Below are 15,483 nucleotides of genomic sequence, written 5' to 3' on the forward strand. Positions count from 1 at the left end.
GAGGTTAAAGTCAGTTTTAATTCAGAAACGATTAGCAATTGGGCCAGTTACTTAAACAACAGTTTATTTGCCTAGAAATGAACAAATACAAAAAAATAACTAGTTTTTACTAATAACGAAAAGTTTGTAAATAGCAAAAGCTAAATATATACTACACAAAACGCTTTAAATATGACCGTGGTAAAGTTGGTTTTATATTGGACATTGGATATTCGACACATTGGAAAATTTCAAACTCATTTTGACCTATTCATGTCAAACCACTTTTGGTGAACTCAGCTAACTCCCCTACACATTGCACAAAGCAAGTGGTTTGACATGAATAGGTCAAAAGGTGAAGCCGCATAATAGATTTATAGCATTTTTTGACATTAAAAAATATTTTCAAAAATCAAAGGATGGGTTTTTTGAAAAAGTAAACTTTGTGCAATGTGTAGGGGAGTTAGCTGAGTTCACCAAAAGTGGTTTGACATGAATAGGTCAAAATGGCAAGTCGCATAATAGATTTTTCGAATGTGTCGAATATCCAATGTCCAATATAAAAACCAACTTTACCACGGTTTAAATATGTGTTTATTATTTTATACAGTTTATGGTAATACATTACTTTTTAAAATAGGCGTTCTCTAGTGCTATTTTTTTTAATGACTAATGTGTTTTTCTCAGTCCTGAACTCGTTACTGTTCCTTTAAGAGGGCTGAGCCGCACTGTTCATCTACCTGCTGCCCACTCCTCTGCCATGTCTTGATTGGCCGTCTTGGCCGAAATCCTCTTGAATGATTTCAAACCCGAGTGTTTGGACGAGAAGGAGGGGGTCCGCTGCTAATTCCGAGCTGGCTGAGTGGAAAGGCTTGAACTATCCGTCCACCACCACCTCAGTAAAGAGGCTTATCCGAGGAGCGTTGTTGTCGGTAAAACGCGTTCAAGAGAGCACCGCCGGTAAAATAAAAAGAAGTGGGCTTTCGGAAGTGTAGTGTTCACGCTTATTTGGACCTTTTTTTTTTTTTTTTTAGCTCAAATTACGGTTTAGCTAACAGTTGCATTCCAGTTAGTTGCTCTTTCTGTTTATCATCGTTTGAATGGAGCGATGTCCAGAGGAGACGGCTCACATTGCGATGGGACGCGGTGTGTTGTGCTGACGGGACTCGGCACCGGGGACCAGGACCTGATTGGAAATCACTGCTAATCGATTTAAAATCACGTGTTTCCGTTAGTGACGGAATGTGAGTACCAGCAGTTGTTTCCGAAATTCATAAATAATTTTCCCTTGAAAGATTAGTGAGGGCATTCAGTTCACGCACGGGTTGCCATAGCATCACATTCGATTCATATTTTCTTTTCTTTTTCGTTATCGGCCTGTTGAAGAGGAGGGCATGGCGATACTTGTATATTTTGGACAATGTATTCGTATTTTAACACAGTTCCGCAACTGAGGCTTGGTTAAATTAGTTTTTGACAGTTTTTATTTCAAGGCACCGTTTACACGAACCGACAGGCTACTCGCAGCGAAGACAGCCATGGCTAAAAATCCGTCCGAGGGAGCGAAGGATGAGCTGAGCCAGCTGACGGACGAGGAGATGCTGCGGTGCAGCAAAGAGGAGCTGGTCCGGAGATTACGGAGGGTCGACGGCGAGAAAATGAACTTGATGATCGAGCACGGCAACATGATGAAAGACATCAACCGGCGGCTGCAGCTGCACCTGCACGAAATCCGGAGCCTGAAGGAGATCAACCAGAAGCTGCAGGACGACAACCATGAGCTCCGGGAGCTCTGCTGCTTCCTGGACGACGACCGGCAGAAGGGCAAGAAGCTGTCCCGGGAGTGGCAGCGCTTCGGCCGCTACACTGCCAGCGCCATGTGGAAGGAGGTGGGCACCTACATGATGAAGCTGAAGGAGCTGGAGGCCAACCAGGACACCGTGTTGAGGGAGAACTCTGAGCTGAAGGAGATCATCCTCATGCTGGATGAGGAGAGGAACGGAGCGGGCTCCAGGAGCTCCATAGACAGTCAGTCCAGTTTAAGCAACCTGAACGGCGGCACCGGAACGGTCAGGGATGTTGGGGACGGGAGTAGCACGTCCAGCACAGGTAGTGCTGGGAGCCCCGATCACCACAATCACAACCACATACACAAGCCCGCCTCAGAGAACAGTAAGCTGGGCACCACCATGAGGAGGTCCATGGATGACCTGTCAGCCCCGCACCACCACAGGAGCATCCCCAATGGACTTAATGGTGAGTAGGCCTATATACTCTCCCTCCTACCTGTGGGAACACACCTGTTTGTCAAAATCTGCAGGCAGTCTTAACACAGAGACACGCTACAGTCCAACCAATCAGGCCTTACAGTACATAAAACATGGGAAAATGGCCCTTTTGATTATGTCCATCTTTGAGGCCAAAAGTTACTTTCATGTACTTGGGTGAATGACAAAAAATTAGGCTACCCCTGACTTCAAAAGATCTCCGGATAAGAGACACAAGTTGTTGTTGCCCTTTTGAGGCCTGCCTCTTGACATGATAGTATTATAATTATATAAATTATAGATATATTGTACTTCTTTGTGGTTGAGCTCTCAAAAGACACATATTTAGGGCTGCACAAAATGAGGAAAATATGCGATGTTGAATATCGCGATAACGATATTACTAGCGATAAATAAACAGATATTAAAGTGTACTTAGTTCTGCATTCCTGCTGCTTTCAGTATTCTGCTAAAATACAACAAATTGCTCGTTGAATTTAAAACAGATAAAAGGAAATCATTTTCAACATTCTTCTATTGAACAAATTGGACATTGAATATAAAAGGCACCACTTAAAAAAAGAATGGCAGTTACATTTTAATGTGCAGTTTTCTACTGATATTTTCTTTCAACTAACACAAAAAATCTCTGAATGTCTAGTGCGATATGTTAAAAAAACCAATATATTGTGCAGCCCTTTAATGCAGCTGGCCTATTACATCTGTATACCTCTGGTTTCATTCCTCATAGATAATACAGTCAGGATGGGTCGCATTGCACTGACAACATATGCTGATCAAAATTGCTGTGAAGGATTAACATGGGGGGGTCTTGACTTAACCTCACTGTAAAGTCTTGATTGGGGTGATTATGACACATATGCACACAGAGTGTCCTTAAGTGGCCTTTTCAGTCCCACGCTAGCCCATCATTTGAGTCTGCACTGATTTAGGTCACTGCACTCGTGGTCTTATCTTAGTAGCTTTTAAAGGGGGGCACAAGCAAATAGGTTTTTGTTGTTGGTGGGGGTCATTCACTGATTATCATTGTTGCCTTTTTGGTTGTGGAAGAGCACTCATGTCTGCTTAGGGCCCATTTGAAATGCATGGCACGGGACCAGAAATCAATGTCCCTGTGTTAAGACCTAAATACATGGCTGAAAGCTTCGAGCTGGGATGAAAATGCCCTGATGGAACAGGAGGACACTAAGCCTCGTTTAGCTAGCACATGGGTAACTTGCCATGATCTGTTTGGCATGGGGAATAAATTCTGGTTCAAGGGAGAAAAAAAATCCCCACACCCAGTTGAAACTTTATTATCATCATTATTCTTTTATCCCAGATTTACAAGGACAGGGCAGCAGCAGCAGCAGCAGCAGCATATAGGAGCTCGACGCAAGTAGTTTAAAATCAGATCACATAGGTCAAATCTTATCTATCAGGCATTCCCGGACATTGTACACTGTGAAAACTGTGAAGGTAACAAATACAAAAGGATTGAAACAAGCATTAGTGAGAGCCAAGGGAGACCTTAATCCGGAAAGACTCGCACGCCAACACACACATTTTGGGGCGGTGTTTGGCTGTCATTACGTAACATCAATATTGTGCCTGCAGCGACCCAGCACCTCTCTTAAGCTGTTGTTTCTGTTTTCTGATGTGTGTGACATTATGTGCCACCGAGGCTCTGGCTCTGCGTGCTCATTGCTGACAATAATGCACAAATTCAAATACACAAACGCAATGGCCTGCCATCATTTGAAAGACCTGCTTCACTTGAGAAGGTTTATTATTTCATTGTTAAAACCAATGCATTGGTAATGAGATTGATGCTATCTAGTCCTAAACAAAGCTGAGCATCGCTAATCTTTCTGGCTTTTACAGAAACAGAACTACTGTTGGCATGCCAATCGCTAAAAACAACAACAAAAAAAGCAATATTACAGTGATCTTAACCTAAAAGTGTTTCATCACGCCTCAATGAAAAATGCTTGGACATGAAATTAATTGCTCGCAGGTCGACACTACCCTCTGCAGGCCTGGCGAGAAAAAAAGATTCACCAGCACAGATTTACTCGATTGGCTTCTTGAAATCCGAGCGGAGTGACCATGTTGTGAGGTCAGATCTGGCTGCGGTGTGAGGTCTTCAGAGTGGCTTTATTTAATACTGTCCAAATGTCAGTTTGCCCACCCCCCCACCCAGGGCATTTAGGAGACAAGCTCGAGGATTGCCGCTCAAGTGCTAAATGAACAGCATCTGCCCGGTTGCCAGACACACACAGAGGAGGAGGATGAATGTGTTTGGTGTCCCAAGAGTAGAACGGACCTGTTGGTTGAGCTAGAGGCTTCTGTTTCATACATTTTCAGTCACTTTAAAAAAAATCATCTTTTTGGCGAATGTAAATTTAGAAGTCCTTCTTTTTAGAGGCAAAAGAGGCCCTGGGAGAGGAGTGTATAAAAGGGGGCCCAGGAAAGGGCCATCAATGGGTCTCGGTGGTGTTGGGGGAGTGGCTGAACGGCGGTGAGGGGTTGGCTGGGAAGCTTGGGGATGGAGTGGTGGGGGACTGTTGGAGGGCACATTAAGCTCAAAGGAGTTTGGTTTTCGGAGACATCCTGCTGTCTGCTTAATTGAATTTCTTGTGCGTTGACATGGCTGAAATCCGCCCCCCCCTCCCTCCACTCCTCTTCCTTTGGGGATACAGGCTGTGTGTGTGTGTGTGTGTGTGTGTGTGTGTGTGTGTGTGTGTGTGTGTGTGTGTGTGTGTGTGTGTGTGTGTGTGTGTGTGTGCATGTTTACTTGGACAGGGTGTGTGTTGTAATGCGCGAGGAGAGCGATGGCTTCTGTTCTGAAGAAGAAAAAAAAGAACAGCAGGGGCTACATTGAGTACTACTTTGTTGACTACGGACTTCTATTTCCAGACTTCTCAACATCTGCATTCACTTTTGGTGGTCTGGAACCCAATTCCAGTCGAAGAAATATGATGCTGTTATAGAGACATTGCATTAGGCTCCTCTTTAGTGCCACACAGACTGCAAATAGGCCTAGCTGTGTGTGAGATTAAGACAAAGTGCCCAAGCGAGACAGCAAAGTGCTGCTTTGACATTGTCTAGATGAACTGATAGAGATCCTCTCTGCAATAATGCTGACCTTTAACAGACCCTCACACATTCCCCTGGCCTCCAAGCTGATAAATGGCTTTAAAGGAACAATGTTTATAACTCGGCAGATAAAGTGACTATTAACAAGCCAGAGAGCGAGGTTTCTCAGAGAGGAGGAGAAATGATTAGACCCATCAGGCTGACGTCAACATATTCTGTTTTTTTAGATAATTTTTTGAGCATTTTTAGGCCTTTATTCGACAGGACAGCTGTAGACGTGAAAGAGGAGAGAGAGGGGGATTGACATGCAGCAAAGGGCCGCAGGTCGGAGTCAAACCCGGGCCCGCTACATCGAGGAGTAAATCTCTATATATGGCCGCCCGCTCTACCAACTGAGCTATCTGGGCACCCATATTCTGTTACTTTTACCACAGTGGATAGGACAGTGTAGCAGCTCATGTTGTGCAGAGGACTATATACTTTTCATTAAGTGAGATGGCCATGTCTATGATGTCAACAATATAATGAATGTCTTGCAGTTTCAACTCATAAAAGCTGACTTATTTGAGTCAGAAGTATAAGGAACTGGTGCCATTTGGCTCTAGTCACTCAATGTAAGTTGCTATACACTTGGTGATATGAATAAGATTATTGCATGCACACGGACTGACACATGCACATTAATGCAAAGAAAAAAAACATGCACTAAATACAACATTAATTCACTGAATTGTTTTAGTCCAGCTGTGCAGGGTCAACTGAGGCTAGTTAATGCTGCCACAGTGGCTTTGTGTGTGTGTGTGTGTGTGTGTGTGTGTGTGTGTGACCCAATGGGCCGGGCCGGGTTCGGACAGATATTTAGAAATGATTCAGATCGGGCTCGGTCACATCAGCGTGATAAGGCATTGAACATTTGAAATTTAAAAAACCTTATTATGTAGGTGCGCGCCTGTGTTAACGTGCGCTTGTTGCCCCGTGTGCGCTGATGCGCTCGTCTGTTGACATTTCCGAATGCCTTCCTACAAACGTACATGTGTCATTAGTATGAGGAAAAAAATTATATTTTAACTGTCGGGCTCGGACAGAAATATCTTAATGCCAGTTAGGCTCGGGCCGGGCTCGGACAGAAAAATGCGTCCCGGTCCGTACTCTATTGGTCAGTCCAGCGTTTTAAAAATGGCCACATCTTGTGGTGAAATCAATTCTTAAATCCAATTGATGCGCAACAATCGGTGCATTGCACTTGCAGGGGTGAAGAAAATCGGTGTGGAGGTTGAGCTCAGTTTGATGAACTTTGGTGAAACTGAATTTTTTGTGAAACTCTTATCAATTAACCTGCCGATTATTTCCTCAATTATTCGTTTGGTCTGTAAAACGTCAAACAGTGAAAAATGTCCATCCCAGTTTCTCAAAGTCCAAGGTGATGTCTTTAAATTCTTGTTTCGTCCATAACCCAAAGCTATTCATTTTAATATGCTATAAAAAAGAAAAGAGCAGGAAATGTCCATATTTGGGAGGCTGAAAACAGCATTTTCTGCCAATTTTGCATGCAAACTTACTTTTAACGATTAACCGATTATCGAAATAGTTGGCGATTATTTTTCCATCCATCGTCTGATCGATTAGTCGATAACCGTTGCAGCTCTACTTGATAGTGCTAACATTTTAGGGAATGCAAAGATGCACAGTCCAAAATGTAAGAAGCTGGTGGCTTATTAGCTGTGTTGCACCATCCACTTTTAATTAACCCTCCGCTGTTGGAGTATAAATTATTGAACAAAGTGGTGCACAACTCTTAAGAACAAAACGCCAATGGGGGAGTAAACGGCACAGTACAGAGAAAAAAGAAAGATGCTCAGGGAGCTATTGTAATTGGCTATTGCTGGTAGGTCTCGACTGGCTGGCTACATGTTAGCAGTTAGCTCCTCAGTTAGAGTAATTCAATAGTGAGTATCACTACATCACCAAGCTTCTAGAACCAAATATGTTATGAGGGCACACAGATTAATTCCGCTGTTCCACTTTCTTAATACTTTTCAGACCTCATTACCATGAGTCTGTCAATCCATTCAGCAGCGTGTGGCTTTCAGGAACCAGTCCGATAGGTTAGTGATTCACCGCAGATTAAGACGCATTAGAGCTTCAGCACAATGCATTGATTTATATGTTGCTTCACATCACAGGAGACTGCTTGCACTGGCCTCCTACATGTGTAGCCATGCCTTCCTATGTTAGTCACCCTGTAAACCAAATTAGCTCACTGACAAGTAATAAGAGTGTGCGTTTACACAGGGGTCTTTAGCACCTGGCCTTTTAATGTGTGTCTCTTAACATATGAGGTGCCACAGCGAGTGTGAACTCTTCCCCTTTCTGATTTAGAGGCATTGCTCTCTGTCTCACTCTCTCTTTTTTTCCAGTTTCCTCTTCTTTTACTCTTGGGGAGGGTCGTGACCTAAAAGCTCCCAATGAAACTGTAAAACCTGCCGTCCCAGTTGGACACCAGTGGGTGTGTGTATTTCATCACAGTTACGCAAATTAGGCAGCGTGTTGATATTCACGTTGTTTGTGTGACTGAAGCATTTGGTCACTTTCCCTCTGAGGTGAATTATCAATAAGCTTTCCAAAGTCCCTGTCTTTTAGAGTACAGTCATGGCTTTACATATCTATTGGGGTCACAATCAAAGTCCCCGCTTACTTAGTTTAAATCACCGCATGCAAAATCTGAATTGCTAGTGTAAGAATCAGTCAGGCTTTCAGTAACTCCCGTTTTTGTTTTTTTTCTTAAATAAACAATCAATCACCGGCGAGTCAAAGCGAGCCCTGGTGTCTCTCTGTGGGAGCTCCTTTTCTCGTTTCAGTTGAAACCGGAGGATCAACAACACAATGGTGTTTTCCTCTAGGCTGTGGTTTCAAGTCATTGTGTTGCATGTCTGCGGGGATACAAAAAAACAGGAATAGGATGTTTCTGTCGCTGGTATCCTGTTTGACCACACGTCATGTTTCTGTGAAGCTGACTTAAAACGGCAACGACGACTCCAAAGGTGCATTATCAAAAAAAAAAAGAAAAAAAAAGAAACGGCTACTCTTGGTGACTAAACTGAAATTACAGTTCTAAGATTATTATAATTATGGAAGTTAATAGGATTGATCATGTGAAAACATGCAGTAAAGAGTGTAGCCCTTTTTGAGACCTACTGTACCAAAGGGAAATGCTGACACATAATGTGCTTTAGTTACTGGACACTTGACATGTTCTGTCATTAACTTAATCAGCGTTTGTTAACATTTTAATTCTTTAAAATTTGTTTTTTTGTATTTATTTTTTTATTCATCCTCGACGTTGACCGAGTCAGGTATTTTTAGTTTGACAGTTTCCCCCGAGCACGGCGCAGGCTCGACTTGCACTATCTGGCTTGCGTTTCCCAACACCCTGTCCGCCTATGGGAGGCCTGGTCGGCTGGTAACACAGATAATGGAGGAGAAACACACACACTTAGATACACACAGGATGGGTAGAGAGAAAGAGCCACAGGGGGAATTCTCAGCTGTGTACAGTCAATGAAAAGCCAGCCTGTCAGGACGTCCCACATTCCTGGATAAACAAAAGAGGAAGTGGGTCTCTCTCCTCTTAGTGACACAGCAGAAATGCGACGGGCAGATGAAAAGCGAAAGAAAGCGTGTGCCGCTTTTTGAACTTTTACCTCCCCGTCTTCCCTTACCCCGACAGACTTCACTTCTCCAGGCTTTCCCTCCCCCCCCCATCTGCATCCGCCTCTCACTCGATTCCTGTGAACCTGCTGTCTGATCGGCTGTCCGTTCACTCCCATCAACACAGCCCTCAGCCGACAGAATGAGGTTATAGAGCCAGCATGAGCCTCGCGCACACACACACAGACACGGACTCACTGTAAGATCTAAAGCTGGTGCCTTTTTACAAAAAAAACAAACTTTGTTACGCTTGTGTGGTCGTCAGTCATATCTTTCAGTGATATAAATGTGGTGTCACACCAAACAAAACATCATGTTGTCTCAGAAATATTAACCCAATTTCAGCCACTCGTCTCAGCCTTCCTCTCTTTCTTGTCTATCTCTACGTCTCGGCTGATCTAAATGATGTATGTCCTTCTTTTCTGATCGTCGGGCAGTGGTTCTGCTGGAGGGGCTGAGTTGCTCAGTCGCCTAGGCAACAGCAATGATCAGTGGGGCGAGTGGACGGCGCCCACGCCTAGCCTCAGAGTCACTGAAGCGGAGGGATGTTTAGGGCAGGGGGATGGGGGATTTGTTTAGGCCTCCATGCTGGTTGACCCGTGCAGAATGATGCCAGTCAGAGCTAGGTCATCTGTGTGTGTGTGTGTGTGTGTGTGTGTCTCTCTCTGTGTGTGTGTGTTTACTGTTTCCAAGTTACCTAATCAAAAGATGGGTGTGGTGCGAGTGACACACTCAGTTTAACTTTTAAGCTATTACAAGCTATTGTGAGATATGGAAATCTCACTTGAGCGTGGGTTATTATAAGAAGCAGATGATTGTACCTCTCTGTCTAAGACACATTTTCTTTCGTTTTTGGGAAAGAATATCTGACGTTGAAAGTAGCTGACATGATTTTCTTTCATGAGCTTTACACACTTGACTTGACACACGTGACAAAGTGACTCACTAACTGGTAAACTGGAGACACAAGAGTTTGTCCTCTGTCCCAATATCAGCCTGTCCTTAAGTGGCTAAAGTTGATTTTAATGAGTGGTACGCACACCTGGCAAGACCCATTATCGATCTGTGTTATATGTCAGATGTAAACAACTAATTAAGATGCAAACGAGAGACACAGGAGGGCAGTTCGAAAGAGTTATTGGGTTCAGGTGGCACACAAACCCATCTGGGGTTGCACCATAAACTCACCATCAGCAATTCGATTCTGTCTATGCAACACACCCAGTGACCTTAGACAGTGGAATGTTCCCAGGTTGCCAAAAGTCAGCAACTCGGAGAGCGAACACCTCTTCATCAGCTCCTTTCCAGGCCTGGGAGGAACAGGTCATTCATCTGGATTTTCTGCCCGTCAGCTCTTTGCTGTTGGTTGCTGTGACATTGGAAACTGAGTCAGCAGATGTCTTCACCTTGCTTGCATTTAGATAGTGCTGTCTCCTCACTCCAACATGTATTTAACAGTTATAGATTGTTTTCTCTGGTGCTTAAAAACGTGGGCACATTTGCCACATTTGATGGGTCCCACCTGGGATGGCTCGTTTTCAAGTCAAGAGACATAACTCCTCATTTGGAATTTGCACAAATGTTTTAGCTGACTGGAAAGTCTTTTGCAATAATGAAATATTGAAGCACCTGATTGGTTGCTTAAATGATAACAACTTCACAGCATAGTTGGGACATAACTGGAGGGCCTACAAAAACATGTGAAACTTGCGGTGCCTCCAGATGGATGAGATAATGTGGAGTTTTGACGGTCGGCTGAAGCATCTGGAATGAATTGTACAATCCCAACATTGTTGCTCCATCCTCAGGAAGTTTTTTGGGATGGTTTCAGGTAACCTTGCTTTGCTATTCTGGAGGCCAATTTCCTCTTGCAGGCCATTTTTGTGTGCCAACACTGGCCTGTGTTATCTGTTTTGGTTTGGAATGGGCCTTGAGGCAGATATTTCTCTAGATTTGTTTTTGTTACTTATGGTTGCATTGAAACCTTCAGATGACAAGTGATCAATCCAACGGGATTGGGGATTGATAGATGGATTGTGTTTTTGAGTGTGTGCTGTCTTGATTTTCTTTTTTTTAAAGATTATTTTTTGGGGCTTTTCCGTTTATTTTTTGATAGCGATGGGGGATGACACGCAGCAAAGGACCGCAGGTTGGATTCGAACCTGGGCCGCTGCGAAGGACTCAGCCTACACTGGGTGAGATAGAGGTCGCCCCACTGTCTTGATGTGTAAGTAATGCCTTGGGAACATATGAGTCTTGTTTTACAGTGGATGGGGTTAGGGAGTTTGAGGGGTTGCAGTGTCACCGCCCTCCTCCTCCTCACCAATAATGCCCCACGTTAAGGCCACTGTGGCCATCTGTCAGTGTAGCCTGTTTATCCACAAAATGTTACAAAGACGGGAGAGAAAAAATAGTTTCTTGTCCGTCTCTCTGACCATGTATAAGACTTAACGTGGGTCTTATGGAAGTTTCTCTTTACAAAGCAAAATTAGAAAAACAGGCACATGAGAGTAACAGATGAATTAACCAGATAATCTTTTCCTTTGCTATTAGCCACGCTAGTTGTATCGCGCTATGGCAATGTCGGTCCACCTTTTTGGTGCAGACTGAAATGTCTACACAGCAACTATTGGTTGGATTGCCATGTAACTTTGGACAGACATTCCTGGTCCCTGGAGGATAAATCTTAATGACTGTGGATCCCCTAATTTTCCATCAAGTGCTGAAAAGACGGTCCAAGTTTCTACTTGATCCTGTGAAATATCTCAACATCTATTAGGCGAAATGGGTTGGCACAAAGTTTAGCACAGACATTCATTGTTCCCAGATGATGAATCCCCTGACTTTGGTCATCCCTTCACTTTTCATAGCGCCACCACGAGGCTCACATTTGTGGTTTTGAGTAATATTTCTCAACAACTTTCAGGAATTTCCCCAGGGCGGGATTAATAAAGTCTATCTTATCTTAACTACTTGATAGATTGTCATGAAATTAGGCTCAGCCATTCATGTTTCCCTCAGGATTAATTGTAAAAACTTAGCACCATCATTAGGTAAAAATTCAAATCTTGCCAAAACGTTGGTTTATGACCAAATACCTGCAAAGACAATCACATTCCCATCAGCCGCTGTTCTTTGTATTTAGTGCTAATTGCCTAACATTAGGCTGTTAGTATTTTGAGAACTTATGTTTTTTATTAGAGCTGTGATAATGATCGTAATCAAGAAGCAAACACAAAATCAGCCACACCAGTTACATATATAATCCTACATGTTTTCACAAACACTCAGTGTTGTTTATTAGGTGAAATATACAAAGAGGGAATTTGACAGATGGAAAGTGGGCGATTCACATGGGGAAGGTCAGAGGCCAGCTTTAAATACATCATCAATATTCCCCCACACATTAAATATTTCTTCAAAAAATGATTCATCTGTTTTTTTCCTGCGTCCCAGTTGTGCCGCTCTTGACAAATACTCTGCGACAATCTAATGGCTGGTAAAAATTCCATCAGAAACGTATTAAGACCACTGTCACTTAACTGGGCTTGGCCTCAGATTATAAGGGTAAGTCATTATTTATTTGTGTAGTGCGTTCGATTCCACCGATGGGACTGGCACAATCATAAAGCGCTTAGGTGAAAGCTGATAAGCACATGAAAATGTGGGCTCACAGCAAAGGAGTTTGTCTGACTAAAGCAATGACTTGCACAGTGTGATGGATGAGAGGGAGAGGTACAAATGCGTTTTTTTTTAATCATTCCACCCATGCGTGTGTTTCATGGTATTGGAGGTATTAATGTTTGTGGAACAACCATCAGGGATGTCCACATGATTATCTAAAACTGGAGATGTTCATGGGTCTCCCTCGGATCCTCTTAAACTCCATCAGCTGCTTGGCTCTGGAGATTGATAGCTGGAGAATGGAATGGAAGTGGATACTTTTGGTTCAAGAGGGTTTTGATGGAGGATAGAGGGAAGAGAGATGGCCCCCTCTGTTGTTTCTGTTGCAGTCGGTGCCTGTCAGGGCGGCTGTTATGGCTTCGTATAGAGTCAGAAGGTGTCTGATGAGGCAAATGGAGCTGGTTATTTGTCTTCAGAGGGGCATCACGCAGCATATTTCAAACTCAGCTCACTCACACGCTGAGAGGAGATGACACTTCTGACAGTCAATTATAGTCAGCCCGTTTCTCCTCTCCAGCACTGTGGCCTCTTTACTTTCTGTGCTCACACTGCTCCGTTCCTCTGCTGCTGTTTTTGAGAGGGTTCAGCATCAGCACAATAGAATCAGGAGGCAAGGCAACAAAGGTTGGTTGGCACTTTTAAGTGTTCCTAGTCTCGCATTGTCAGACCTTCCTCCACAGCGATGCGGAGGAGGAAGGTCTGACAATGCGAGACTAGGAACACTAGTCCGGGATGGGAGAAAAACATGCTCTGGTTTATTGGCATTTCTTTAAACCAATCACAATCGTCTTGGGTGGTGCCAAGCGCCTGACAGAGCCACGGTGCCTCTGCAAATTAGCCTCAGGAAGGAACTTGTTTTGGTGGAATGTGTACGTTCAAAAGTTGTTTTATAGTCGTGCAACAGAAAACTCAGATTGGACCGATAGTCTAGCTAGCTGTCTGGATTTACCCTGCAGAGATCTGAGGAGCAGTTAACCATAGTCCTCATGAATCCACCTAAGATTAAAATTCCAACACAAAGAAAGCGGAAGGTAACGGACATCCAGGCGAAAAGAGTGACATCTGGCGGAATTTCCGGAAGCACCGGAGCAATCCCTGAAGTGGAACGTCGTGGATATAGACTAAAGTTTTCCTAATCTGAATATTTCTACTTTAAAACAATTACAATGAAATGCATTATGAACAGATTATGCCTTTGGAGCTCCCTCCATACCCTTGAAAGTAAAATAACATATTCAGTACTCAAATGTATTAACAGCTCTCGTGTTGGGATTATGAGGATTTTTTTCAGGTGTCAATTACAGAGTGCAAATATATTTAGTTTAAATGGCCACTATCAAAAAGGCTGAATGTCTTATAAATTGTAACTTTAAAAATGGCATCAGAAGGCTGCACTGTACTGTAGCATTATATAATATGCTTCTGATGCTTGCGATTGATGGAAATGCAGCTGCAGCTGTGCCATTTTCAAAGATGTCTGGGTGAGGTTAGACTGAGTGAACTCGGTGAACCCACCCACCCACCCACGCCTCGCCTCGCACGCGCACACACACACACACACACACACACTGCACAGAAATATTTTTTGCTGAAATCTCACCCATTTCTTTGATGATTCCACTCTGACCTGTGGCTGTCTCCATAGCTACCCATCATCACTATGTTTGATCTCAATCTGCAATATATTAATTGAGTAACGAGGTCAGCCAAGAGGGATTTCAGGAGATTTTATTTTATTTATTTATTTTTTATACAGTGTTTTATCTCTCATATATGTGCTCTCTGTTTTGCTCGCTCTTTCCTCTCAGTCAACAAAAGATGTAAGGCGATTAAACCATTGATGTTGTAGCGCCGCAGAGGCTCTCTGAAACGTGGCAGAGGGTTTGGAGGGGAGGGCGTGTCTGTTAAAAAGGATTTGAGAGAGATTTGAAAGAGCTGTATCTCTGCCCACCACTCTTTTAAATACATGGCACGTAGCCCTGCGTATGATATGCACCGTATGAACCGAAGCACTCTCTTAAACCCTTTAGGAGACATAACGGTGTTAAATGGCATGCGCACTTAATGAAAGTGCCCTTTATTAGGGTGCAACAGGGTGTCCTAAAAGGAAGTAGAAGGGTAAAGGACGGGAAGTGGGGGTGGGAGTGTCTCCGAGAGGGTTGCCGTGGAGAACCTCTAAAAGAAAGATGCTGAAGTTGAAGATCCAGGAGCAACAGAGGACACTGCAGAGCAAGCAGCTTCTCATTGTTGCTACTAGGATACTATGCCCTTTTTATTCAGTATTATGGGGTGTGCTTTACCGCGCTTTCTCTACGCCATGACGCCTCGTTTAGCTCTGCGCCTTTCTACCGTACAACTCTCACCCTGCTTTTGATACATTTCCTCTGTCAAGTTTTATTTTTTTTTTTGTTTAAAAAAAAAACCAAACTTCTAAACAAGTTGAATCTCGTCGCAGAGGAATGCATCTAGATCCAGGAATTTTCCTGTGGTGGATTTAAATCTGTGCTCCCTCAGGGAGAAATGTGGACTGTATACCTGTAGGGCCTGCTTGTAGTCGCCACGTGCGCAACAAACAAAAACAGTAGGCATTAAATGAAAAAGGGATGGAGAAGGAGCCTGTCGTCATGTGCTTAGTAATTCTCCAGACCCATGCTACATATGGTGCAGTGTTTTATACACGGAACAAGATGGAAGGGTACAATGAGAGCGGTTTATATGCACAAGTTAATAATTGACCGTTGGATGA

The 15,483-nt window shown here is 43.5% G+C and overlaps 1 protein-coding gene across 8 annotated transcripts in view; it reads left to right on the forward strand.

Moving 5' to 3' along the window:
• The first annotated feature begins 691 nt into the window (after positions 1–691).
• Positions 692–15,483, forward strand: part of ccdc85cb (coiled-coil domain containing 85C, b) — a 52,322-nt gene continuing 37,530 nt past the window's right edge. For 4 of the 8 annotated variants that reach the window (XM_031288107.2, XM_031288108.2, XM_035995118.1 and 1 more), the window contains exon 1: positions 693–2,235. In XM_031288107.2, coding sequence (XP_031143967.1) covers positions 1,518–2,235 — 718 coding nt within the window. In that variant the 5' untranslated portion in view covers positions 693–1,517. Of the gene's footprint in view, positions 2,236–15,483 lie in introns of all 8 variants that reach the window. The other 4 variants (XM_035995116.1, XM_035995117.1, XM_031288109.2 and 1 more) reach the window with 2 other exon arrangements.

The sequence above is a fragment of the Sander lucioperca genome, chromosome 19, assembly GCF_008315115.2.
Source record: "Sander lucioperca isolate FBNREF2018 chromosome 19, SLUC_FBN_1.2, whole genome shotgun sequence".
NCBI classification, from domain to species: domain Eukaryota; kingdom Metazoa; phylum Chordata; class Actinopteri; order Perciformes; family Percidae; genus Sander; species Sander lucioperca.